Source organism: Nematolebias whitei, chromosome 6 (genome assembly GCF_014905685.2).
Source record: "Nematolebias whitei isolate Nwh7 chromosome 6, NemWhi1, whole genome shotgun sequence".
Lineage (NCBI taxonomy): Eukaryota > Metazoa > Chordata > Actinopteri > Cyprinodontiformes > Rivulidae > Nematolebias > Nematolebias whitei.
The window spans coordinates 27,896,830-27,923,163 of record NC_056503.1 but is presented as its reverse complement, the minus strand read 5'-3'; the positions used below and the strand labels follow the sequence as shown (position 1 = coordinate 27,923,163).

General features: G+C 42.8%; 1 protein-coding gene across 2 annotated transcripts; it reads right to left on the bottom strand.

Annotated features, from left to right (window-relative positions):
* Positions 1-26,119, bottom strand: cluha (clustered mitochondria (cluA/CLU1) homolog a). 2 transcript variants are annotated; one of them, XM_037677469.1, is made up of 27 exons: positions 25,774-26,119; positions 18,654-18,841; positions 18,313-18,484; positions 16,648-16,791; positions 16,075-16,202; positions 15,791-15,945; positions 12,757-12,882; positions 12,261-12,408; positions 12,089-12,181; positions 11,333-11,767; positions 10,969-11,228; positions 10,491-10,885; positions 8,901-9,002; positions 8,191-8,291; positions 7,959-8,111; positions 7,813-7,875; positions 7,495-7,739; positions 7,320-7,404; positions 7,063-7,216; positions 3,002-3,141; positions 2,835-2,915; positions 2,612-2,737; positions 2,419-2,540; positions 2,244-2,337; positions 2,025-2,159; positions 1,866-1,939; positions 1-326 (listed from the first exon to the last, which is right to left on the bottom strand). In XM_037677469.1, the coding sequence occupies exons 1-27, from the start codon at positions 25,907-25,909 to the stop codon at positions 200-202; spliced, it is 4,182 nt and encodes a 1,393-aa protein (XP_037533397.1). In that variant the 5' UTR covers positions 25,910-26,119; the 3' UTR covers positions 1-199. The 2 variants fall into 2 exon arrangements, with proteins under 2 accessions (XP_037533397.1, XP_037533398.1); XM_037677470.1 differs by lacking the exon at positions 25,774-26,119 and adding an exon at positions 24,508-24,575.
* Positions 26,120-26,334: the final 215 nt, after the last annotated feature.

The window sequence follows — 26,334 nt, the reverse complement described above, 5'->3', positions numbered from 1 at the left end:
TTTTTTTCCATTCGTCATTTCTGCTCCTGCTCTCTTTTCATGTTCTCCTGTATTCCACAGTTTGTCTCTGACCCCCACAGTTTATTTCAAAGCTGATTTACTTGGTTCATGGGTCCACAGGCTCCAGGCTGTTGCACCACAGCCTCCATCCCTCTCATTGTTTTAAAAGCAGGAAGTATTTGTTGAGGCTGTTTGAGTATTAATCAACAGGGATTTTGTCTTCTAGTTCCAGTGGGCTGTCCTCGATGGGCTCCTCGCTCTTCCCCAGCTCATGCAGCTGCTGTCGCCTCTGCACCTCGGCCTTCAGGTTCTCCAGATCCTTTTGGCTGAAAAAGGCAAAAATACACTTACTCGGAAAAGTTGTGATAACTTGTCTACAAGCTTTTTGAAGAAGCCAACTAAAATACCCACTTTATACCAGAGTGTAACAAAATCCTAGTCCTCAGTGCACACCAAGATGAGTGCTTTAGATGTTCCACTGCTCTTACACATTCAGTTTACATTCATACTTTTTAATGCAATACAACTTTATTTATAAAGCACTTTAAAAACAACACCCGTTGGCCAAAGTGCTGTACACTAACACATACAAGCAGGTATAAAAACATAAAATCAACTGAAACCATAAAAGTAATGAACTACCAAAATCATAAAACAGCAAACAGTAAAAACAATTAAACAAATAACTTACAAACAGTAAAACCAACATTTCGAGCTGAGTTAAAAGCCAAAGAATAAAAAATGTGTCTTCAGCAAATATTTAAAAACAGGAAGTGAGTCAGCTTGTCTGACGTGCAGGCAGCTCGTTCCACAGTTCAGGGGCAGCGACTGAGAACGCTCGGTCACCTCTCAGCCTCCTGTTGGACTTTGGGACGACCAACAGCAGCTGATCTGCTGATCTGAGAGAGAGAGTGAGGGAACGTACAGCTGGAGCAGGTCGGACAGATACTGTGGGGCGAGACCATGAAGACATTTGAAAACAAACAAAAGAACCTTAAAATTAATCCGGAAACGAACTGGGAGCCAGCGTAGTGATTTTAAGACAGGGGCGATGTGCTCTCGATTTCTGGTACAAGTTAAAAGGCGGCAGCAACATTCTGAACCAGCAGCAGGTGAGTCAGTAATGACTGGCTCAGATCGACATACAGTGAATTACAGTAGTCCAGACGAGTTGTGATGGAAGCATGGATTAAAATCTCAAAATGATGTTTTGACAGAAATGGTTTGACCTTGGCCAGTTGTCTCAAGTGATAAAAGCTGGACTTGATCACTGATTTCATCTGTACATATAGTTTAAAGTCATTGTCCAGCCTCATACCCAGGTTAGTTGCTGTCTCAGTCAGATGTGTTAAAGGACCCAGATCAGCCTGGACTTTGGAACCATCACTGGGCTTAAACAACAAGATCTCAGTCTTTTCCTCATTAAAACGTAAAAAGTTCTGTGACATCCTTGCTCTGACTTCTGCCAAACATTCCAGGAGTTGGTTCACGGAGTATTGTTCATCTTGCTCTAATGGCACATAAATTTGGCTGTCATCAGCATAAAATGAAAAGTAACACCAAGTTTCCAGAGAATATATCCCAGAGGGAGTAAATATAGAGAAAACAGAAGGAGGCGAAGTATAGATCCCTGAGGTACTCCACGTGAGAGGCGCTACAGAAGACTCCACAGCACCAATACGCACACAGAAGCTTCTCTGTTAAATATGATCTAAACCACTAATGTACTAATTAGTAATGTACTAATAAATGCACTAATAATGCTTTTGCCTGTGCCAGCTCAGTCAGTTTTTACAGCTGAGCTGAAAATGGGTGTGTAAGTAAAATAAGAGGCAAAACACAGTAACGCTCCTCTCTGACTCTACCTGAGAGGAATAAAGATGATGCCGTTGATGATGTTTAGCTGCTCCAGGATGCTGGCCATGCTGGGAGCAGTGAACTGGAAAACAGGATGACATAATATCAGCATCAAAAACTTTTTAAAAAAGGAGGCAGAGAAAACCTGTTGGTCTCGGAGGCATCACCTTGAGGGGCATGATGCTGGCGTTGGAGCCGTTCTTGTAAATCTCATTCATGGTTCTCTGCAGTGCTACAGCCTGCTGGGTCAGATACTTCAAATACTCCGAGCTCTCTTTGGTTTTCTCATGAGCCTCGCCCATCTGAGAGGAGAAAAACAAATGCAGGTAAACTATGTCTTTGAGAAACTTTGCAGAAACAAATGCCCTGGGTCTTGCCGGACTTACCTGGTTCTTGTAAATGGTGTAACCCTCCTTCTCGTGCTGCAGAGCAGAGCGAAACTCTGCCTTGCTTTCATAAACTCTTGCAACTAGATGATGACTGAAAGAAACAAGATGATGTAAGAACATCATGTCAGGAGTGTTTGAACTCCAAGCATTAACACAACGTCGCTCCACTCACCTGAGGGCCACTTTGAGGGACCGGGGTCCGTGGTACTTTGTGTTGCTGGTCAAAGCATTCTCCAGGAACCGCAGAGATAAATCGTACTCCATCACTCCATGAAGAACAAGTCCAATATTATTCTGCAGAAGACAAGGCAGTCTTTTACACCGTTTCATTATTCGTTTAATAGAAATTCTAAAGCTGGACTCACGTCTATTAGAGCCATCTCTGGATGGTCCTCTCCACAAACCAACAACATGAGGTACCGAGCACGGTAAAGCAGCTTCAGGGCGGTTGACAGTTGGCCGTTTGCAAAGCAGTACAGAGCCAAGTGCATCTGAGATGGTCAAGAAAATAAAAAACATCAAAATAAAGATATTCAACTACCGGTAGTTTAGTTAGAAAGAAACAAAATCCTGCATTTACAAACTTACATATTCTTGAATTGTGTTTGGGTGCTCAATGCCGAGGACTCTTTCACTCATCAGGACAGCTTTCTGCTGGTTGCTGAGAGCCTGTAGGTGAACACACACACACACACTTCAGTTATGGCAACAAGAAGTTCTGAGAAAACCCAAAGAGTTGGTTCGGTTGTGCTGACCTCGGGGTGGTCTCCCATGATGTAATTAAGGCGTGCGAGCAGGCGCAGGCAGGCGCAGATCTCTACGTGCATGGCTCCGTACACGTTGTTGAAAAGGTTCAGAGCCTCGTTGATCAGTTCGCAGCCCTCCTTCAGAAAACCTGGAAATAAGAACAAATAATAGTGTGAATGTTTATGAAGCGTTCACATTATCAACAACAAAGTCCATGCTCAATAATCCAGGTATACAATCCAACATTTTTCAGTCAGGTCATCTGGACAGTTTCTTTTTTTGTGCTGAAACGTTACACCTTCCATCCAGAAGGCTTCATCAGTCAAGGAAACGCACAACACAAAACTGATTCTTACCCCAACAGCTTACTCCAAAGTGGAACAAACCAGTTATGTTGGTGCTAAGATGGTCTCGTTGTCATGCCCCCTCCTCCATTGCTGGCCCTCTTCCTTGTTGAGTCGTGTCAAACTGGTTGAAAACCAGTTATTGAGCATGGACTTTGTTGTTTTCAACCAGTTCGACACGTTCACACTATTGTGATCCATTTTTCTTCCGTACGTTTTTCGGCATATTTCTTTTTCCACAAATTTTTTTTGCCATTTCAATAAATCATATCAAAATGTTTAACTGTTTCAGAACAGTCTTGCTATGACTTTTGGTATTGGTACAACTTTAGCTTTTTGAAATATTTAGCCTTTTCTGCCATATTTTTTTCTCATAGGAAATGAACTGTGCTCATTTTAAATCCTTCATATCTTTACATCTGTTTACAACCTTTTACTGCTGATTTCACGTTTTGTTCTGCTTCAGCTTCTTTCAGCTTCTTTGTGCAAATTTTTAAAAATTCAGCTTTTTTCAGCTAATTTCAGCTGTTTTGTGCTCCTTTCACGTTCTTTCTGCTAACAAACATTTTTGTGCTTCTTCTAATTTATTTCTGCTAATTGTGTGAATGCCTTTAATTTCCTGATGCATGCTCAATAATCCAGGTAGAAAAATCCAAAAAAGTTCAATCTGGTCCTCTGGACATTCAAAAAACAAAACAAAGCAAAAAATATAGAAACGTTTCGTCTCTCATCCAAGAGACTTCCTCAGTCTGAGGTGCTGTTTTCAGCTCAGTCTCTTAAATAGCACCTTCTCAGAGTGGATCAACCAGTTTGCTGCTGCAGCACCTCAGACTGAGGAAGTCTCTTGGATGAGAGACGAAATGTTTCTATATTTTTTGCTTTGTTTTGTTTTTTGAATGTCCAGAGGACCAGATTGAACTTTTTTGGAATGCCTTTAATTGTTTTCAAAGAAACGCTAATAGCTCATAAACAAAAACTGTCTGAAACATGAAACCTTTAATGATTGATCTACATCAGGTCCCCTACAAGACCCACGCCTTCTGACAACAGGAAGTGTAAAGTTTTACATTTAACATCCCAAGCTGACCCATGTGATCCAATCAGCATGACAGTGTGTCCAGTGACCCAAGACATGTTGGTGTAACTTGCTTTCCAACACTGACAGTTTTGGGTGGAGCATGTGAGCGCCGTGGCGTGGCGAAGTAAAACGTAACGCCATCGCAATACATTTGGCTCTAAATTCCACAGATTTGAGCCGAGCTGCATGAAAATCAGTATGATCGATCAATATCCACCCCTTGAACAGGAATCCATGATAAGTGGCCAATAGCCTCTATAGCGCCCCCTACGTTATTCTTACATTTATATCTTGGCCATACATCATCCGATCGGCACCAGATTTTTTGTGCTTGATCAGTGAGCAATTATACACGCATTTGTATTGTTGTTTAACTTTTGACTCAAGTTTGCCCCCTACATTATTCCAGTAGTTATATCTCAGTGATACATGATCCGATCTGAATTTTTTGTGCTTCATCAGTGAACACCTACAGACACTTTGGTATTGTTGATTCATGACATTACTTAAGGCCCACCCACTCAGAGAATGAACTGTCTATATTTGGGTGACTCTTCAGGCTTTGCCCTGTGTAAGTTATAAAACTGAAACTAACTGTTGATTACCACACGACATGTGGAAAAGCATATATGAAGTGCTCGTCAAACATTCGCAACAAAACAGGAAGTCACAATAACTCCTGTCTGGAAGGTTGGATTTCACGTATACTTGTAAGACCTGGAGCTGGACTAGTACTGAAATGGACCGAAGGCGATGTCAAACATTCAGGAAATGCGCCTCGTGGTGAACGTGTGGGGGACTGGCATGAGAGCGTTCGCGATGGCGACTGGGTGGAGGGGCTGAAGCTCCTGCGGTCGCGGCATGGCCGGAGCGGTGCTTTGCTGGGAGGGCCTTAAATGGCATTCACACGAGCATTTTCACTGGAAATGCAAATTCTCTAATTTCAGCTGGTTATGCATCTTTCAGCTTATTTCTGCTAGTTTAAGCTTATTCTGATATTAAAGCTACTATTTAGCCGTCTTAATGCTAATTTTAGCTTTTTCAGCTAATTCCACATTTTTTTGCACCCGTTTCAACATTTTTCAGAATAATTCGGCAAAAATATGCTCTCTCCACTTTTGACTGGTAACTTCAGCTCTCTGCTTCTTTTAGGTACTTTTCAGCAGTTTTTTGCTAAATTCAGCATTTTTCAGATAATTTCCACTTTTTATGCTAATTTCTGCTACATTCAGCCTAAAGCCTCCAGTATACTGCCGCGTGCGTCCGTTCACGCGTGTACGCAGAGGATTCAGACGTCGTACTCCAGCGTACACCCCGAGCAGCTGCAGAGCAGCTTCACAGACAAGGGGCGTTTACCTTTGGGACAAATTGAGGTCGCCGATTGGTCAATTGCTGATACGCCTACTGGATTGATTGACAAGTCGGAAAATAGAAAAAGGCGAGCGCTGGCAGCCTCCGCCGCAGCAGTGTTCTGCGTTTATGTTGTTAATAAAAAGATCTAAAAAATTAAAAAAACGGAGCGCTAGCTCTACAGCCCACACATCAGACCAGCCCACCAGGAAATCTCCAGACCCTCCCGCAGCCACGCTGGACCTGAGTTTAATTTGTTCGTGACAAATTCTTCCATTTCTCACCATTTCAGTCATGGCATCAACGTAGGAGGAAGAGGTCACTGCCTCTTGGCAAAAAAAAAAAGAAAAGGCCAGATCAGAGATGAAGGGGAATTTAATACATTGGTGTCGCATACAAAACAGTCCGTCGCTGGGCAGTTTATTGTGCGACACCGCGTACGCGTTCGTAAAAATTTGAGCTTTGCACAGACATGCCCTGGGGTGTACGCTCGTACCTCTGCGTACGTACGTGCGTACCTCTGCGTATGGATGTACGCGGCAGTATACTGGGGGCTTTTCTGAGCAAACATATTCTTTCTGATTTCTTCTGCTAATTTAAGCTTGTTCTACCTATTCAGCTACATTTTTAGCATTTCTTTAGCTATTTCAGCAGTTTTCAGATAAATTTATTTTTTCGGTGATAATTTCTGCTACTTTCAGCCTAATCAACTTCTTTATGCTAATTTTAGCTTGTTATGCTCCTTTCAGTTTTTTTCTTACTAGTTTCAGCTTTTTCTGCTATTTCAGCAATTATTTACCGGTAGCTGTTTGCATGCTAATTTTAGCTTTTCCAGCCAGTTCCACTTTTTTTTTTTTTAGCTCACTTCAGCTCCTTTTGGTAGTTTAAGCTTCTTTCTGCCTTTTCAGTTAATTTTCTGCTATTTATTTAGCTAATTTCTGCCTTTTTATAGCTAATTTTCTAAATTGCTGTGCTCATTTCTGCTTATTCAAACCTAATTCAGCAAATATGTCTTCTTTCTGATTTATTTTGCTAAATTACCGGGTTCTTCCATTTCAGCTAAATTTCAGCAAGTTTTTCAGCAATAAGCATTCACACTGCATTTTCACGGGAAATGCAAGTTTCATTAGATATAAACACATGAAGATAATCTTTGTTCCCATATTGTGAGGGTCTGACAGCAGCTTACTGATATGTTGTTTTAGGGGTTTTAATGGTTGTACTCTAAATATTATACAAGTAAAAACATTAATGCTCAGAACATTTCCATGTTTGACACCATTTCAAACAGCGTCACCTTGCTGCACTTTGGCCTGCCCACTCTGGAAGAAGTGGAAGGCGTCTGAGGCTTTGGGGTTGACGTGCTTCACAACAGGGAAAATGTTCAGGATGTCCTCCTCCGTGAAGGCCGGCTTGTGGCGGCTGTCGAAGTTGTACTCCTTGAGTAGAATCTAAAAGTTGAACGTAAAGTACATACATTGAGTTTCATTAAAAAATATTAAAAGGAACCACTGACAAGTTTATATAGTGAGGTCAAGGTGGTGAAACTATTACCTGGATGCCAGTTTTGACTGAAATTTCTCGGAGCAGGGTGATTTTCTGAAGGCCGTACTTCTCCACGACCTGATCGACACTTTCACTGAGCAGGAAAAATAAAATAAAATCACTCCTGCTAGCCAAAAAAAAAAAAAATAGAGGAGACTTTCCCATTAAGTGATGAGACACTCACCACTGTAGGGTGAAGTGATAGTAGCTCAGAGCCTCAGAGGTGATGTTCTTCCACAGCTCGCTGGGTGTCAGGCTGGCCCACGCCGTGTTGTCGCCGGCACCGGGGACCCTGTTGCGGCGTTTGCGGCTTTTGCGTCGTGACACGAGCTCGTCTGGAGGCAGGTGGGCGACTGCGTCGGGGAAGGAGCTTAGGAAGCAGTTCAGGAAGTGGCTTACAGCGGCAGACAGAGCAGACAGCTCCACACCCTGCGTCAGGACAAACACAGTCCATTAAATAATGTGGATTTGTATCTTTAAGAAGTTTTGAGATGTTACACACCTGGAGGTATGTCCTGAAGATATGTTTAGCACACCTGGTGATCAGCTCCATGATTCCTATTCTCTGTAATTAAAAGGGGGGAGAACAAACCTTTAAAACTGCAGCGTCGCAGCCGACAACATTCAGATTTGGGGAATCGGACTCACGTAGAAGTGCTCCAGCTGGGCTTTGGCAGGAGTCTTATCCACAAACTCTAAAACTGTGCCTAAATAGCGAACATTGATGCCTCTCTGGTGCAAGGCCTCAGTCAGGGTGACTCCATCCAGGGGCAGAGTGCTGTGGTCCAAACTGTCTTTAATCTGATTTGAATGCACATTAAAAGTCACACACTGATAAATCCAGTTAAAAACACAAACGTGTTTAATGAGCATCGCTGACCAGAGCCGGGATCTGACACGACACAAGGAAGGCAGCGGAGTCTTTGAGAAGCTGCTTCTGCTTCTGGACGTCCTCCAAGCTGTCGTCTGGAAAACGCACTCCTGTTTCAGCAACCACACACACACGGTCAATTTTTGTTAAAAAAAAACAGAAATAAAAACTGAAAATGAAATATTAGGTATTTTAGCTACACTTCAACCAAAAGGAGTCAAGTTTTTTGGTTTTTTTTGAGCTTCACGTTTTAAATTTAATTAAAAATTAATTTTCTGCAAATCTGGTCAATAATACACTGTAGATCAGCAAAACGTTTTCCAGTTATTAACTGAACAAATTAAAAAGCACTTCTAAAACATGCTAAAACAGGATGAACAGGTTCAAAGCAGCCGTTCTGCACGGTTAAATCTAACTAAACGTTTTTAAGTTTGCATGTTTTTACCAATATAAAGGGTTAAAACTCGACGTAATGTTTTTATGTTATGAGTGCTTAGTGTATATTTAGTTGATGTTTTTCTTAGTTCATATCTTAGATGTTATTACTGTTTTTCTTTTACATTTTATTGTTGGATGTAACTGGGACCCTGTGTACATAATCTCGCTCCACCACATGAGGTGCGAATGACAAAGAATCTGACTGAAAAAAATCCACTTTCACACTTTACCTTCTTACAACTTGTTTCATATTAAAGGCCAACTTCTGTTTGACCCCTCACCTGGAGAGAAGATGTCGGGGTTGAAGCGAATATCAAAAGACGTGTTGCTGATGGAGCCCACGGCCTTGCAGGCGTTCAGGACCACTTCACGACTTTTGGGATCTGTCATCAGAACCCCCGGGGGGGGGGGGGGGGGAATAAAAAATGGATACAAATATGTTAAAAAGGAACTCGCATCACGTCAACAAATGTAAACAGTTCAGGTTCTTACACCATGTCCACACGAAGGTGCTGCTTTCTGTAGCCTCAAACTGTTTTAGCATTTAAACTTGACAAACGCTTAAAGAGATAGTCCGACTGTTTTGAGGTGGGTTCCGTGGAAAGAATATAAACACCAACATCTTCCCCGTCATAGATCGCTCTGAACAACATGAAATGGTGTTTCATTCTGTCTGGATTGACGAGCTCGTCCTTAGCCCAGCTGAGCCAAGACTAAAGTAAATTGTTGCCTCCTTGAAACAACTCCAAACCCAAATATTTCACAGCAGTTCATGCAAATGCCATTAAATACACATTTACGTCACTGTCAGTTTTGCTTTAAGTAGTTTTTCTAGCAGAAATATATTTTTAAATGTTCTACAGCAGGGCTATTCAACTAAATTGCTCAAGAGGCCACAGTTACTGAAAGCCAAGAGCTCAGGGGCCGAACATCCAGCAGTTAGTCATTAAGTAAGTGTTTCATGGTTTAAAATCTAGTTTTATTTAAAAATGAACCCACTGGTGGGACGAACTAAGTTCAACCATGGGCCTGATTTGGCTCCGGGGCCACCAGTTGAATAACCCTGAACTACTTGCTTTACCAGAAGTGCAGCTGCTGCTGCTACTTTGCAAGGAACCACAGAAATCCACATAAAAAAAACAGAGTAATGGAAAAATGATGGCAATGTGAAGATTTATACGTTTGCACTCTGACAACGGAGTTATTTTAAAACGGCAGCATTCTACTATGGTACTCGTCAATCTGGTCAGAGCTGAGAATTTTCTTCCACCCGAGGTCATTCGTGGAGCCATCTTCAACAGATAACGGTTTAAAACGTTTCCACAGAACCCCAATGAATGGATCCGAGCCATCTTTTTAAATCGCAACAGTAAACTTTGGACAGTGTCTCAGAGAAAACCAAGCATCTTCACCCAGCCTGCTGTAGACATGGCGTCAGCATGAACCCCACCACCGTAGTCAACAAACAGCCCACAGATCATTCACCGTGAGATTACTCCTTCATTCCAAGACTCATTTGGATTAAACACCACAGCCTCTGATTATTCTCCCCACTGGGTCAAACCCGGCTACACAGTGATCACATGCTGGAGACGGGTGGATCAGGTGCCAACAATCTCCCCTACTGCAGGCTGACAGTTAGCAGAGACGGCTAATCAGGTGGAAAGAAGCAACTAATTGAAATCACATTTAATCAGACACTTGACTGCTTTGACTCTATGAATACATGTGTGTTAAACACTTGGGCTGTAATAGGTTAATGTTTGGTTTACAACATAATCTCCGATTTATTTCCTTCTATGCAATGATCCACCAGAGTAGCTCTCCCTGCATTACTGCTGCCTTAGTTTTTGGGCTAATTCTGGACCTACCAACACCAGATCCATCTTCGGCAACTAAGGTCTCCGCCAGCTCTTTGGCCTGAGCTAATCCTGGAATACTTTCTTCAAGCTCCTTAACCTCCAATTTGCTTTTGAATTGCCCGTTCGGAGTGCCTGCAGGGTCTACAGGCCCGTTTGTTGTGGGCTTTGAGTTTCCTTCACCTTCGATCACCGTTTGAGAGTCAGTACTGTTGTCTTCCTGGTCTGTGCCATGTGTGGACACTCGTGTGGCAGTAGAAGAGTCTGTAGCTGTAATCTGTTTTGTATCTGCGTTGCTTTTTTCCTCTGACGTGTCAGTGATTGCAGGCGTATCAGCCTTGTTCAAGTCCTTGTTTGCCTTTTGATGCATAAGCTGCAACGCTGCCATCTTCATGAAGAGGAGATATCTAAAAATACATAAACACAAATGAAACGGACTGTAAGATTTGTATGTTGTGTTAAAGTTGAACAGAAAAGGCTCTGTGCCCACCTGTGCTCCACAAAGGCCTCAATGAGCTCTTGGCGAAGACAAGCCAAGCGATGGCGGTGCTGGCGGGGGAAGCCTTGGCACTGGCTATCTGCAGACAGCTCCTCTCCGCACACAGGCAGGAAGTTAAGGTCCGGAGGGAAGGTACGAAGAAGGTCCAGAATGTAATGTCGGCCATCATTCCCAATGATGCCTTTACATTCGACAGAAGAGCACAACTCCACGGCCTCCTCCTTCTCGTTCAGCACTTTGTGCCGCTGAACCTGCATTTTACATCATATGGAAGTGAGCATTTAGTTTTTAAAGGCAGGATACAAAATTTGCTCTATAACTTAAATTTAATACGAGTCATTGAGGCATTACTGACCTTCAGCGGCCTGCTGGTCTTATCCAGCAGCTCCAGGTATTTGCTGTGAGAAACTACAGTCTTTCCAAAGTCAATGGAGCCGTAGATGACGCTCTGCTCCTGCTCACGCTCCAGGATGCCTGGGATGATGGACTGGGCGGTGACTCGGTAGCCCCTATAGTCCACCACTACCGTTCCCAAGGTGTACAGGCCCTCCACATCCACTGCTCCGTAAGCCCGAACGCCGTTCAAGTCATTAGTGGGTGCAGCGTGGGCGGCTGCGTCGCCGCCCAGCTCGTGATAATGGTCCCGCACATCGAAGCCCAGGCTGAAGAAGATGTTGTTCCAGATGAACATCTGCATGCGCGTTTCCTCGCCAGGGTTGATCGCCATTACGTTCCCATCGATTACCGCCATGGCGCCTCGAGTGGCTGCGGCTGCAAAGTCACTATGCACCTGCAGGACATAAAAAAAGGAACAGAGCATGGAGTCTTCCTGTTAACAGGGAGTTGTTCCTTCCCACTGTCGCCTCCATGCTGCTTAGGATGGGGGGATTGCAGCAAAGTGATGCAAAGATTTAATGAAGACTCGATGCATTTTATATTGTTTTGTGACTATATTGTGTTAAAATATGAATTAATTGACCGTCATTGGATTTAAATCTGGATATGAATTAGATGCAAGTCTTAGACTGTTTTTTTTTCTTTTGCACAGTTTCCCCCAAAAGAACTTTTGTTGAGACTTGTCCCCACATAAATAAACTGATCTGAACTGTACCTTGAAGATGGCCCTCTCCCTCAGCAGGCGCTCAGGTAAGTTTTTCTGGGGAAGTTCTCTCGTGGTCTGAAGCTCCTCGTTCCAATCTCTGGTCTGAAGAAATAGAAACCTCCATTTACACTCTGGGAAGTCTAACTCCACCAGTTTCTGCTGTGGTTTTAGCTGCTCCCACCTGTCCAGGTATGTGCTCCTCATAGCCCAGGCGGGAGGTGTAAGCGTCCTCAGCCCTGACGCAGTCCATGGCGTGGTCGACCTGCGGTGCGGTCCAGCTGTACAACTGGAAAGGTGTGGCGATCCTCTCAAACGGGTGTCTTTGAACTCTGCAGTGAAAATAAAAAATTTTAAAAAACACTAACCCTGAGGCTGCTTTTACATTTCCTAATAAAAACTGATGTGATGCCTCAAGCTCAGATCCTGACTGTAAAATTAATCTCAGTTAAACAAGGTCAACGAACCAAAGGATTAACTTCAGAATGCCTGTCGAAGCAACTGCTTTAAAGATGAATCCAACAGGAAACAGGAGGAGCTTTTGTAAAGTAAAAAGTGAGTAAAGACGTAAGATTAACTTTGTTTTATTATTAACGCTCAGACACAGTAATTAAAAAAGATAAAATAACGATTTCAGTGACTTGAAACAGATTAACAAATAAACTAAACAACGTTTTTACCTTTTCTTTTGCAGTGCAGTGAAGTTCTTCTTGAAGGCAGGGCTGATCTGGCTCAGCAGCTCCACCAGAGAATGGCTCAGGAAACTCGGGTTGGTTGGTTTTGGGTTGAACGTGTAGGTTGTAGACCTGAGAGACACACGTATTGCATCACATTAATCCCTTCATTTTCCAGAGAAATTTTCCCACAACACCTATTCATTATATACCTCAGGTAAATTGGAGGCCATCTTAGAATGGCGTGGTGCAAATGCTTGAAATGAAAGTAAGGTCATCAGGACCGAGAACGACTAAAACTCATCGCTGTCTGTGCAGACAGAGCAGCATGTCTGCAGGAAGTTTTGATGCAGAACGTCTGTGATTGATTCATTATATTTTGACCTCAGAAATACACAGAAATAATTTCAAATACAAACTATTCATTTGTAACAATTTTAAGAAATGAGGATAATTTGTCCTCCATTAGTTTAAGTCTATAGCAGCATAACAAGCCAACCCTAACTATAGGATTTATCAAAAAGGTAAGTCTTGAGCCCAGTCTTCAAACTGGACAATGTGTCAGCCTCATGGACAGAAACTGGAAGTTGGTTCCACAAGAGAGGAGCCTGATAACTGAAAGATCTTCTTCCCATTCTGCTTTTGGAAACTGTAGGAACCACAAGTAAGCCTGCAGTCTGACAGCGAAGTGCTCCGTTAGGAAAATATGGAACAATAAGATCTTGAATACAAGATGGAGCTAGGTTGTTGAGGGCTTTGTAGGCTAGAAGTAGGGCTGAACAATTTTGGAAAATATTCTAATTATGATTTTTTTACATCAATATTGTGATTTAACATGCCATTATTTTTCAATGTCTTCTTCTCATGTATTTTTCAACAAACACAAGCAATAAATCTGTTTCAGTTGCAAAAAATCTCCACTGTTTTCAGCAGCGCTGCAACTCTGTTTCTGCATTTTTTGTGTAGCTCTGGGGTAACAACTTGGCTAAAATGTGTGCGCGAGGGCATTCTGTACCACTTATCCATTGTGTTTATCAAAGCTGTAAACCCAGGCTTGATCACTGCATTAATGGGCGTCATGTCTTTCACTATGAACTCTGTTATTGCTCGAGTTATTTCCACGTGCCGTTTCAAATTATGTTAATATGGAGTAATACCTTCAAACAGTTCTGTCAGTGATCCCTGTCGGCTGGTACTTTGCTAACTTTAAGTTGAAGCACTGGTCGTTGGCATTCTAGCCATATCGTAAAATGGCTTTGTGGCGTTTTTTTAAGTGTTGATAAAGATTTGTGGTGTTACCTCGAGAGGTAGCAACAGCAGCAAGGCAGGTTCTGCACAATACATGTTGTGCAGAACCATCTGCTCCCTAAACGGGTCTTTCTTGCAAATGAGTTCTCGTGACTCAATGAAACCAACCTGTATAAATAAAGGGTAAATGTCTTCTTTTTTATAGATAAAATAATTCCACACAACAGATGTGCTGCCACTCTTTGGCAACAAACTTTCAGATGTGTCAGCTTCTGATGAGCCTGACACCACTGTGCAACCAGTTAAAACGCAATGTTGACTTCTCCCACTCCCTGCTCTGCTCCACTCACTCGCAAGTCACGTAACCAGATCACGTGACCAGTCAAATCGCAGCCTTTGCGATTGGAAAATCTCGTTTTATCATATTATTGCAAATGCAATTGATTATTCAGCCCTAGTTGGAAGTAAGACTTTGAATTCAATTCTGAATTCAGGACTGTACCCCTCATTTGATGTTTTTTTTTTTTTTTTAAACAATGAAAAGCATGCACTTTTTAATGAAGACTTGTTGGCTTTTGTTGCTTGTGGATAGTAGCATGATGTGCAACGAGTACCGCCAACCATGCATAATACGCAAGTCAGTAAATTGTCAGAATAATCAACATCCAAAGCATGAATCCTTCACACAACAATCCTGAATGTGTGTGTTTTTTTTTCAAGCATATACGTGATTGTGTGATAATGATGTTGTTGGTGCACATGGACAAACAGTTCAATTAAAGAACAAGTAAGAACTCCAGCCGTCAGCTGCAGTGTGGAGAACTTTCATGTTGATATACCGCCCTATCTGCTGGTGTAGATTGTGAAGACATTTCTATGATGCTCAACGGTCAAACTGGAGACAGAATACAAGTTCAGGTGTTTGTTTTGTTTTTTGCCTTTTTTGGGGGAAGTGGGGGGGGGGGATTTACTGACCTGTCCAAACCAGTTAATGATAAGAGTAGAAGACTTCACCAGTACCACTCATTATTTCTCTGACAGAAGTGGTCTTAGTAAAAATAAGCCAGAATCTGATGGCATTTTCTAAACGTGTGTCCACATACTGTCTCTTACGGATGGACAGAGGGACAATTTAGGGGAAAAAAGGTTTAACGTTTCCGTTACTCAGAGGCCAAGCTGCAGCATAGACGAAATTTAAAAAAAAGGGGGTCACCGGTGACCTTGACCTTTGCCCTTGAACTGAAGAAGGCTCATTCTTGACCCAAGAGGTGTCCAGCTGTGCAGGTTGACATTTCTAAATTGAAAGGTTTTCAATTTAGACGTCCGAGAAGAAACCACCCACAGAGACAGATGGTGCCACAGAACAGGCATATAAAAATATTTTGTAATAAACTAATTATAACAGTTTTAACTAGTCAACTAGTGTGCTGCTTGTACAACATCTGTAGAAAACAGCTCAGAGAAAGATGATGAAACAGATTATACTCAACACTTTAATAAACTGTTTCGATTAAACTGCTAAAAAAAACATCCAAACTGCCATTTACAGTCTAATCTAATTTCAGCTCATATTTAGTTGAAATTCAAAGTCAGTATTTTACTAACGGATTTATAATTTAAATTTTATCGGTACTAACCTTTCATGTAAAACAGTGCGCTTGAAAACCTGCATTTCATTCACCAACGATCTAACCGATAGATGCTGTCAAACGTTTGATCTGAAGCTGCAGAGCTCAGATGAGGACGGCAGACCCCGCGGCAGGGAGTAAACCGAGCTGCAACGTCAACTCACTGGTTGAGGTAGAAGCCCCGTGTGGAGGCGGTGACACTGACGTGGCGCTCCTCCACCGTCACCATGTTCAGGTACATGAGGTCGCCGTGCATCTTCCTGTTCCCAGGCGGAGGGTTCCAGCCGCTCATGGTCAGGACCTTCAGGCACTGCATGGGCTGGTGACGACGGCACATAAAGAAAAATGGTTCAAATGATCTTCCATTACTGACACATCCCGAGTTTATGTACTTTTATTTTGTAGGTCATTTTATATTGAAAATCATACAAAGCAGAGAGTCCCACACCTTCCAGTCCTTGTTCTGTGGCTGGAGGGGCACCACAGGGCGGTCTTTGCTGCCCGGCAGGATGTGTTCTGGGGGAGTACAGTCGATCTGTTCCAGCTCATTGCCCTTCTTCTTCCTCTTACCGCTGTCTGCGATCAGATGAAGGAGAAACGTTTGTGTTAGTGAGGCTAACGCAAGGCTGCTCGATCTCTTCTGTTAAAGACCCACGCTGTGAGAGCCCTTTAACTGATCTGGAGACAGCAGAACACCTCGTTCAGTTGCAACACCTGTTTTATGTAGGTGGAAATCATGTATGCAACACTTTTGCTTCGATTTGAGCGCAGATCACTGAGAAAAGTTTAAACAAAAAGAGAAATTTATTTATTTTAAATCTTTATCAACAAGTCCAATTCTTCATCTCTTAAGCACAAGGGAAGCTAAACGCTAACTGTAGCATTACAGCTGCGAAATGGTCCCTCACTGATGCCGCCAACACTCTAACCTTTAAAATCCTTCAGAGGACAGAAACTCTATAAATGAGTTTTAACAGAGTGGAGAAGCCAGCCTACAGTCTGGGCCTCAGCAGAGTCTTACCTCCGAGGTCTCCGTCAGTGAAGACGCTGAGGAAAGACAGGGAGTTGCAGTCCACTCCGTTGTAGGCGTCGGAGGGGTCCAGGCTTTTCAGCAGGTCTCTGATGTGGCGCACATGAATGCGGGCTTCACGCACCGTGTACGGCTCTAGAGGACAAAAACAAAATGACAAACTAAAGCCGGTTTTCTTTATAGAGTTAAAACGCTTGAGCAGAGTTTTAAAGCCCAAACTGTATGGAGTCGGTCCAAGCTTCTGTCCATGTGCTTAATATCACATTACCAATCTTATCTTCATTAGCTTTGGTAAATATAGCAAACAAAGAAAGTTGTCTTGCACTAATAGATTTTCATCAATTACCAAAATATAATCCTAGGAATCATTTAGGTTTAGTCATAGTTACAATTAGCCCAGTAAATGCCACTTAGGTCCCAGTATGTGTTGCAAGGTCAGTGCAGGCGACACGTGTGGTTAGCTGGTGTTCTTTGACAATTCATGCCGTCTGTGCAACGACTGAAAGCTTTGAGCACTACAAGCTGCCAAGTAATAAACTTGATCTTCGTCGAGACGCGTTAGTTATTGGAAGCAAGAAGTAAGTTCCAGTACAAGAGGTGTGAGCCCCACCCTGAAACTATTAGGACCCCCTAATCCAGGGCTATTCAACTAAATTGCTCAGGGGGCCACGTTTAGTGAAAGCCAAGAGCTCAGGGGCCGGACATCCAGCAGTTATTGTGATTAAATACGTTTGTTTTATAGTTGAAAAGCCAGTTTTATTTCAAAATGAACCCATTGGAGGACCGAACCGAGTTCACTCGTGGGCCTGATTTGGCCCCAAGGCCGCCAGTTGAATAGTCCTGCACTAATCTTTAAGTTTTAGACAAGAGGTGAGAAACACCAAATAGAAACGTAAAACGTTGTTTTATTCCTGGATATTTATCTGTATTAAAGAATAAAACGCAAGACGCCGATGCTGGTCTGCCAGGTGGATTAAGTGATTTAGTGAATAAATGTGTATTTGAGGTTACATTGAGTCTTTACTTTTCAGGAGGAATCAAACGTGCATTGAAACATTGTAATTTGTAGTTTTACCTTTATTAATGTTATATTAACCGCTTGTATCACTAACTAACTATTCAATCAGTCAGAGCTCCAAGAGCCAACGCTGCTAGCAAGATCCTCCATCTGCCTGCACACGCAGAACAGACCCGTTCGGTTCCGCAGGGATACCTTGGATGTTGTCTGTCTGCCGGACCAGGTTCTGGACTGTGGGTCTGTGAGGCCAGCTGCTGCGGTCCTTATTACCATCAAGCTGCTAACAAGACCATGTCGCTAACAGAACCATGATGTTGAAAGAACCTCACTGCTAACCGACCCCTTGTATTTTTGTAGTATTTTTAGTATGTTTTTAGTATTTTTGCTGCATGCTTTGGTATTTCTTGTTGTTTTTCTTTGTTTTTTTGTTTGGGTGAGTCGAGACGGTTCTTCTCGTCCTAAGCATCTCATTGCACTGTTGACCTTGAGTTGATTTTGCATCTGACAAATAAACCTAGCTCCAACTGTTGCATCATGAACTGGTCAAAGGCCTCCATTAACTGGGCTAAAAATCAAATATGACCACACCGACTCGTTCCAATTGTTAAAAATATACTTTGTTCTCCTCGGAGTCTGACCTTCAACCACTTTGAGCAGCGAGCCCTCCTGCAGGCCCTCGATGGACTTGAGCTCTGCAAAGTTGTCCAGCACGTTCCCGTCCAGCTGCAGAGAGAAGCAGGTGCGGTGGCAGGTATCCTCGCGGTCCATCAACACCTGATGGATCTCCTGCACCATTTCCTGGGGCGACACCTGATTAACAAAAGAGATTAGGATTAGTCTTTGAGTAGAAGCTTGTGCAGTGGTCTAAGCGCCCTTTTGTCACCCTTTGTTGTGACAAAAAGGATTGTACCAAGAACACGCTGCGATTCCATTAGCAAGCTGTCTCAGCGTCACACACAGCTCAGGAGCTTGTCGGTACCTGCAGGTCAAACGGCTCCGTTCCAGGCGCCTGGATCTTCACGGTGAAGCCCGTGTCCTGGATCACTATCACTTCTTGCTCGTTGGACTCGTCCCCTCCGTCCGCCGTCCCGTTGTGCTTCGATTCGGGCTCCTCCGTGTGCTCGTGAGCTCCGTCTTCGTTCACCATGGCTGTATTTGCACTATGCCCTGCAACAAACCAGTTCACGGTGGATCACAAGACATTCGTGGCCTCCTGCAAGAACTTCGGCAGTTCAGCCGTTTAGATTTGTGTGGAAAAGCCAACAGCTTTTTGGCTTCACCATCTCTCAGTAGAAAAATGTCAACACTGAATTTGTCCGCAGCTGAAGGAGAGTGTTTTCTTCACCCATCTGTGTGTGCACGCGTTTGTTTTAGCTAAACATCTCACGAACCAGAACAGATTTAATGAAACTTGGATAAACATCTACAACTGATTAACTTTTGAGTTGATTCATGATGGCTGCCACAGTCAACTGACCTTAGAAAACACAAAAATGGCCATAATTCAGTCAGATTCACATAGATTACGCTATAATTTGGTGTAAATGAAGCTGAATCTCATTCACAACACAAACTTCAAGTGCTGCTTATTGCATAAAAAAACCCCTTTGCTTTAAACTTAAGCATGCACTCTCAGAGTCGGCACGGTTTGTCTGTTAGCAAAATATCTCATGAACCACCAGAAGGATTTTATTGAAACTTTAAGAAAGTAAACACCAGGTGAACATGTACAACTAGTTAACTTTTGATATCACTCCGATTCAAGATGGCTGCCAAAACTAACTGACTTTAATCTAGACAAAAATGCCTATAAGTCAATTATATTGATATTAAGCTAAAAAAAAAAAATTTGTGGTAATAGTGGAGTCATCCTTAACACACAATGGTGAGTGATCCAAGAAACAAGAGACAATAGTCTGTGTTGTTTAGATGTAAGCTTGTGGACTACAGAAAGGTTTTAGAGCTTCTCTGACTCCATTAAATCTGACTCTGACCCACAAGAAACAGCTCTTTGATATAATCAAGGAGCGCTATATAAATAAACTGAACTGAATAACCATAGAAATCCCAACAAGCTGCTAGCAGGAAAAAAAAAAGTGCTTATCTGAATATTTATGAAAAATTAAGAACTGAAAAGAGCAAAAGCAGCAGAGCTTCATTCCCTCCTGCCATCACCATTTAGATCAATCTAATACAAACTGTTTCAACACCAACGCCCCAGTGGCTTTCAAACCCCAAAATACATTACGGCAAAGACTGGTCCATCCCAAAGATCCAGTCCTCTGGCACAAACAGAGTAATATTGTGCATGTTGTTCAGTGTCAGGGCTGTGATCAGTCTTGCATCGAGGAAACTAAACAGATGGACCAGAAGAGCAACATCATCGGGCCAAGACTCTGTGGTTTATACTCATCTGCAGAGTCAGACCAGCAGTCACTCTTTCAGAGATGAAGATGTTCACACTCTTGATGGAGAGGAACGATGGTTTGAGAGGGGAGTAAAGAAGGAAGCCATATTTGTGACGAGAACTCATTCATGAAACAGGCGGAGGCCTCCGTGTCCAGTTGTCCCCCTCTTACAACGCTGTTATTGCATCACTTAGCCCTCTGTGAATAGCAAGTGGCCATCAAGGTGCTAACCGAACGTTTCAGCAAAAAAAGAAACTGTCCAGATGACCTGACTGAAAATTATTGGATTGTATACCTGTATTATTGAGCATGGACTTTTTTGGTTTTGAACCAGTTTGACATGACTGTCGACGAGGAAGAGGGCCGGCAACAGAGGAGGGGGCGTACCAAAGACACCATCTTAGCACCAACATAGCTGGTTTGTTCCACTTTGGAGTAAGCTGTTTGGGGGAAGAATCAGTTTTGTGTGTTTCCTTGACTGATGAAGCCTTCTGGATGGAAGGTGAAACATTTCAGAAAAAAAAAAAAGAAACTGTCCAGATGACCTGACTGAAAATTGTTGGACTAGTAACGATCTATTGTTAGGCTGATGGTCCTCCTTTTACACGTCGATAGCTAGTTCTGGATGTCACCAGCAAACTAGTTGATCCACTATGAGAAAGTGCTATTTATAAGACTGAGTTTGTTGCAGCTCCTCAAGACTGAAGAAGTCTTTTGGATAAAAGACGAAACGTTTCAACAAAGAAGAATCTGTCCAGAGGACCTGACTTAACCTTGTTAGGTTTCAACACAGATTTGACAAAAAAATAAAAAATTTACTTTCAATAATCCATTTATCACACTGAATACCACAATCAATAGAGCAGAAACTAACACAATCATTTAAAAAAATCTGACAATAAGTGACCTGCTCATCTAAACAGCCTGATGAGATGGGCCTTGTTGCAACAGACTTGAGACCTTTACTTGGAAGATGATGGCATTTAAATGAAAAATTATTTGTTACCAACATAAAAAGAGCTCAAAAACTAGAAAAATGCTAAAAGTAGCTGCATATAAATGTATTGTATCATTACTCAAAACTTTTATAGATCAATATTTTTCTTTGGCGAGTTCAAGTGAACGGAAAATGTGTTTTTAATTCGCATGAAGCTGAGGCCAACTTTGTGGCTGTAGGACAACTGTGTTCTCACAGGGACAACTGCTGCCAGCAAACGTGTCCTCGCTCACTGCTGAATGTAACACAGTGTCAGGGTTACCGAGGAGGCGGGTGGACGGGCTCCAGAGCAGGACGGTGACCCCCGGGAGGGAATGAACGCCATGAAAAAGTGGAGGAGGCCACGCTCTGAATAACAAACACAACAGCTTTGGAGAGGTCACACAAGTTAGCACGGCAAAAAATAAAAGCAAAAGCTTTGAGTCGTCTCGGAGGATTCGTTCTCAGCATGGCGAAGGTTTCAGTCCCAGACGTGATCACCGCTTCCATCAGTCTGATCGTGTTTTAGGAGCGAACAGGTACGCATTACTAAAGAGTCGACACCACAGATTTTCCACAGCTCACGTGTAAACTTCCTGAGAGACTGGAGCCGTCCAGTGAAACCAGACGGCTTCACAGTCGAGTATGAATCGAGCACGTGCTGGAGAGGACTCTCAGCTACTACCACACCAAACGTTAACTCAAGCATCTGTTTAATTCCCTGAGCTACAGCCGCTTTTTGAGAGCGTTGTTGCTTAGCAGTGGCGGCCATATTGAACTGACTCACATCCACTGATTATCTTCTGAGTTTTATATTAATGAGCCACAAGATAATTTCCTGACACACGCAGATTACACCATCGCCATCTTTGGTACAGTCAGAGCAGCTATGAGTTTAACGCCCAACACTGGGATGACAGTGGAGTCAACTGTCCAGATGACCCGACTGAGGATTACTGGATGTGAAAATAATGTTCTGACACGCATCATTGTCCGGTTTGGATCAGACACCAAGAAAGACAAAAAGAGACTTCTATGGAAAATCAGACATGCGGAGAAAAACATTTTACAATATACAAAACAATGGAGGAGTAAAACTAGTAGAACTACTTTTTAACAACTGATGCTGCTTATCATGAAGTCCCAGAAGACAAATTTCTACAAAACTGACCCCAGTTTGCTTCAAACTGGTGGAAGGTGCTTTATAAGTATAGAGAAAACAAAAAAATCCAATGATCGTCAGTAGAAATCGCAACTATTCTTCTCAATAATGTTTTAAAAATGGGAAGACGTGCTGATGAAATTTTAAAATGATGCTCTTTCAGGTCATATTAAAACATCCAAGGTTCAGGAGGACCTCTGTTAAGTTTTCATGGTACTAGAAGTACGGTAGGCCTGTCACAAAAAACAATAAATCAATTAATCGCATGATAAATGAAAATTATCGACCTCGTTTTCATTTATCAGCTTCATCGTTTCTTCGTGTCTCTCTTTCTACTGAAGACACTGGATGACAAAAGAATCAACTCCGGTGCTCTTCACTGACCCCTCCCTTTCACTTTTCTCTAAAATCTGTTTAAACCATCCAAAATGGCGTTTTTGGATCGTTAAAAGCAGCCAAGCTGAAAAGCTAAGCTAACAGGTCGACCTCGGGAAAATCCTCCGTCTTGTCGAAGCTCCAGAATTTACAGTTGAAACTCGTGCCTTCGTCTAAAAAAGTTGTTCTCTGCAAAAAGAAGCTGAGAACTTGTTTACTATTTTTTATTAAAAGCTTTGTGTGACAAATGCTATGCTAAAGAGCTCAAACCACACCAAGCGTCCGCCATTTTGAGAATGGAAAAAACGGGAAGAAGAGACAGCTCATGTCACGTCAAGTGGCCTCCTTCCCCTACTGCTTTCTCACTATCCATCCTTCGGTTCAAACAGTCTTATACTGCCATCCGGTGGTCAAAAAAGGTACTACACACAAAACAAATTAAACATTTCTTTTTAAGTTGGACAATAATTACTAACTATTGTCAAATTTCAAACAATAATATTGTTTATCACAATAATTTCTGAGACAATTAATCGCCCAGCAAAATTTGTTATCGTGACAGTCCTAACCAGAACGAGTATGTTGACAAAACCTGACTCCGTTTTAACAGGAAAACAACTTTTATACAAGATGTGAACAGCAGACATTTTTAAGACAGAGCGTCTCATTTTAGGGTCCTTTACTACTACTATCCAGGACAAATGCAGTCCAGACTCCATGCCGTAACTCTCTCAAGGTCGAAGAACCTCTTAATAAAGTCAAGGTAAAGAATCCACAAAACAAGAACCCAAATCAAACCTTATGATACACTGGAACATCTGTAAACATGCAGATGTGTTCAAACAGAAAGTGAAAGCTCTGAGTAAACTCACGGTCCTCACTTCAGACCTGTACGTTTAACAACGAGCTCCTCTGTAGTTCTATACACCAGCCCAGCTCTTTTGAAACCCAATATTTCTTGCAGCCACCTGCCCACTTGGCAGCCCTTGACATGGGGGACCATGGCTATTGCCATGGCAACATTAACCAGTCTGACAACCCTGAAAACAAAAACAGCACACAAGGATGGACCACAAGGAGGAGTCCCTGTGGACTGAGGACAGTCTCTAGATTTTTATTTCCACAAGATTGTAATAATATCAGTAATAACTAATAAATTATAGCAGAAATTCCGAGGACAAAGTGTGAACTATTGCAACATATGATGTAGTTGCATTGATCAATAGCGCCAGTGATTCCTGGATTATCTGGGCCAATCTTCAACCCTCAAGAACATTAAGCTTCTTAAAGCCACTGAAAGTGACCCTCACCTCAAAGTGTCTGCTCTGTCACCCAGAGCTACAACGCCTCACCAGCACACATCTATCCACCATGCTGCATTCCAGGACTATATAACTATTTGTTTATTAACCGTTTGAACCATACATAGATGTAACTTGCTACGACGAGGTTACTTCTTTGCTGTTAAACAACTTTTTGACAATAATAATTGAAGCGGTAAACTTCTGATTGTCTACAGGTTCTATAGAAGTGTGCACCGGATGATTACACCGATTCCCCCAAATTTTAATTGTTTATTACCCAGTCAGACCATACATACATAAATCAACTAACACTTTAGGATTAAAGATTATGAAGCCCTTTCTTATTAAAAACACGAGGAAAATCCGTGTGCTCTTCTGTTGGCCATGTGATCATCCATTCTTACAACAGGAATTGGGTTTTTTTTTTTAATGTTCTTGTAAAATGGCAGTGAGGTGTTGCAGAGGTAACTCAAGGTCCCCACGTGTTGAGAAACACACCGCAGTGACTTCTGCAAGTTCAAACTTTGTACACCTCAGGTCAGGCTCGTCTGCCTCCACTGACAACATGCAGGCGCTCCAACAACTTCTCCAACAAACGTGTCACTCACCAGCTTTTACACGACCCTTGGTGTGTCATGAACATAACCTTCCCTCGCGCTCGCTGCGCATCATGACTGCTACGAACAGCTTCCGCTTCCTGGTCGAGCGGGAGCAGCCGAACAGTTCATCCCACACGGGTAGGACTGATACCGGCTAGAGGGGGTCGCTGCTAGCCGCTGGGATTTCACGGGCCCCACATGAGCTAAAACGAACTTTAAACAGCGTTATAATGAAGTAGCACACCTGTCCCCCAGGCTGTCTGACAAACACCACTTCAGTGAAGAAGTAAAGTATGTTAGGAGCCCCCCTCGATGTTCCTGTGAGCAGCTCCACTGAAGGTGACCTTCAGTCCGCTGTCAGTTCCTGTCCGACACGCTGTTAAATTAACATGTGCGTCAGGGTCGAGGCTTGCTCAGCACCCGGCAGATGCGGTGTGTTCGCCGTGGACAGTCGTGTGCTGTGCTGTCGACTCATGCCGAGACAAAACAGACGCTTTTTAAATGCTGCTTCAAAGTCTGAAACCGTGTGCTGGAAGGAGAACAGAGAAGAGCGGCTGCGTGTTAGTTAGCTAACTAGCCCGGAGGCTAACGGTCTGAACGGAGAAGCTAACGTTTGAACGCTGATGAGCGTTAGCGTGCTAACGTTAGCATGCTAACTAGCTTACATAACGAAGCTTCACACGCAGTTTAAAAGGTTAACGCTGCACTATCCAGCTTTTTGAAATGACACAGCTCCCCGGATGGAAAGAGAAACGTGTTGAGCGACAGAATAAAAGTCCAGTTGTTTTTGTTTTATTCGTTTAATTTTCCGTGTCCCGACTGAATGAGAAACTACACCAGCTTGTTAGCACACTGACTGGCTAGGCTAAAGTGTTTTGGTTAACCTGCTTGTCAGTGCGCCTAATGCCACGACAAAGTCTATGACAACAGCTCTAACATATTGATACGATTCTGTGTAAATTGCTAACGTGTTTACTAACAAATAGACACTGATGAAATTGCTTATTTTCGTGCTACAGCCTCCTAACTTCAAGTGAGAGGAAGGTGGAGGCATACACCAAAGCATACCCCCTAATCATGTTACCAAACAGAACCAAGAAAAAATATAAATTATATTTAAGAATCCGTCCAGACGATCTGACTTAACCTTGTTAGAGGAAAACGTATAGTTACCTACAGCATGCTCAGTTACTATAGGAGTAATGCTGCATCCAGAGCATCGGGTAGATTAGCATCAGTTTATCATGAGGAGCAGGGACTTTGCAGCAGACTCACCACAGCCGCAGGAATCCTTCAGACGTGTCCTGCCGGTCTCTTTCCCGTCCTGGGCTCCATCCCCCGGTTCATCCGACAGCTCAACCGGATTACAGTCAGGCACTGACGCCGGGATGTCATCTGTTTTGCTCACCATGTTCGGCAGTCAGTGTTTGTACAGAAATCCTCCACGCAGCTTTGCTCCCGTGTGCGACTCTGACTTGGTGAAATAGGAAAGCAAAAATTAAAACAAACGTGCTTCTCGGGGTGAGTGGCTACATGTAAAGGGTACAGGCTTACAACAACAAGTACTGAGGAAGGACAGAGCAGTACATGGTGGTGAACACACGTGGTTTTCATTCCTCCTCCTCTTGACCTCTTTGCCTTTGCGTTGCACGTCTTGCTTCACCGGCTGTGGAGCTACGGGCAGCCACGAGGGACAAAACTACCAAGAAAAGCTTTGATTTCTCTTTTTTTGCACTAAGAAGGAACGTCATAGGAAATCAAAAGAAACAGCGTGGAAACACACAACTTTAAACATTTCAAATTAGGTTCAGTAAATTAGAAAATGCAAATTATAAA

Bases quoted from the DNA above. Each gene is read 5' to 3' on its own strand.
- cluha (XM_037677469.1), bottom strand. From the start codon at position 25,909: ATGGTGAGCAAAACAGATGACATCCCGGCGTCAGTGCCTGACTGTAAT. The intron at 16,792-18,312 runs GTCAGACTCCGA...TTTGTCCTCTAG, and splicing joins GCTGCTCAAAGTGGTTGAAG to AGCCGTACACGGTGCGTGAA. The intron at 9,003-10,490 runs GTAGGTCCAGAA...TTCTGATGACAG, and splicing joins CGAAGATGGATCTGGTGTTG to ATCCCAAAAGTCGTGAAGTG.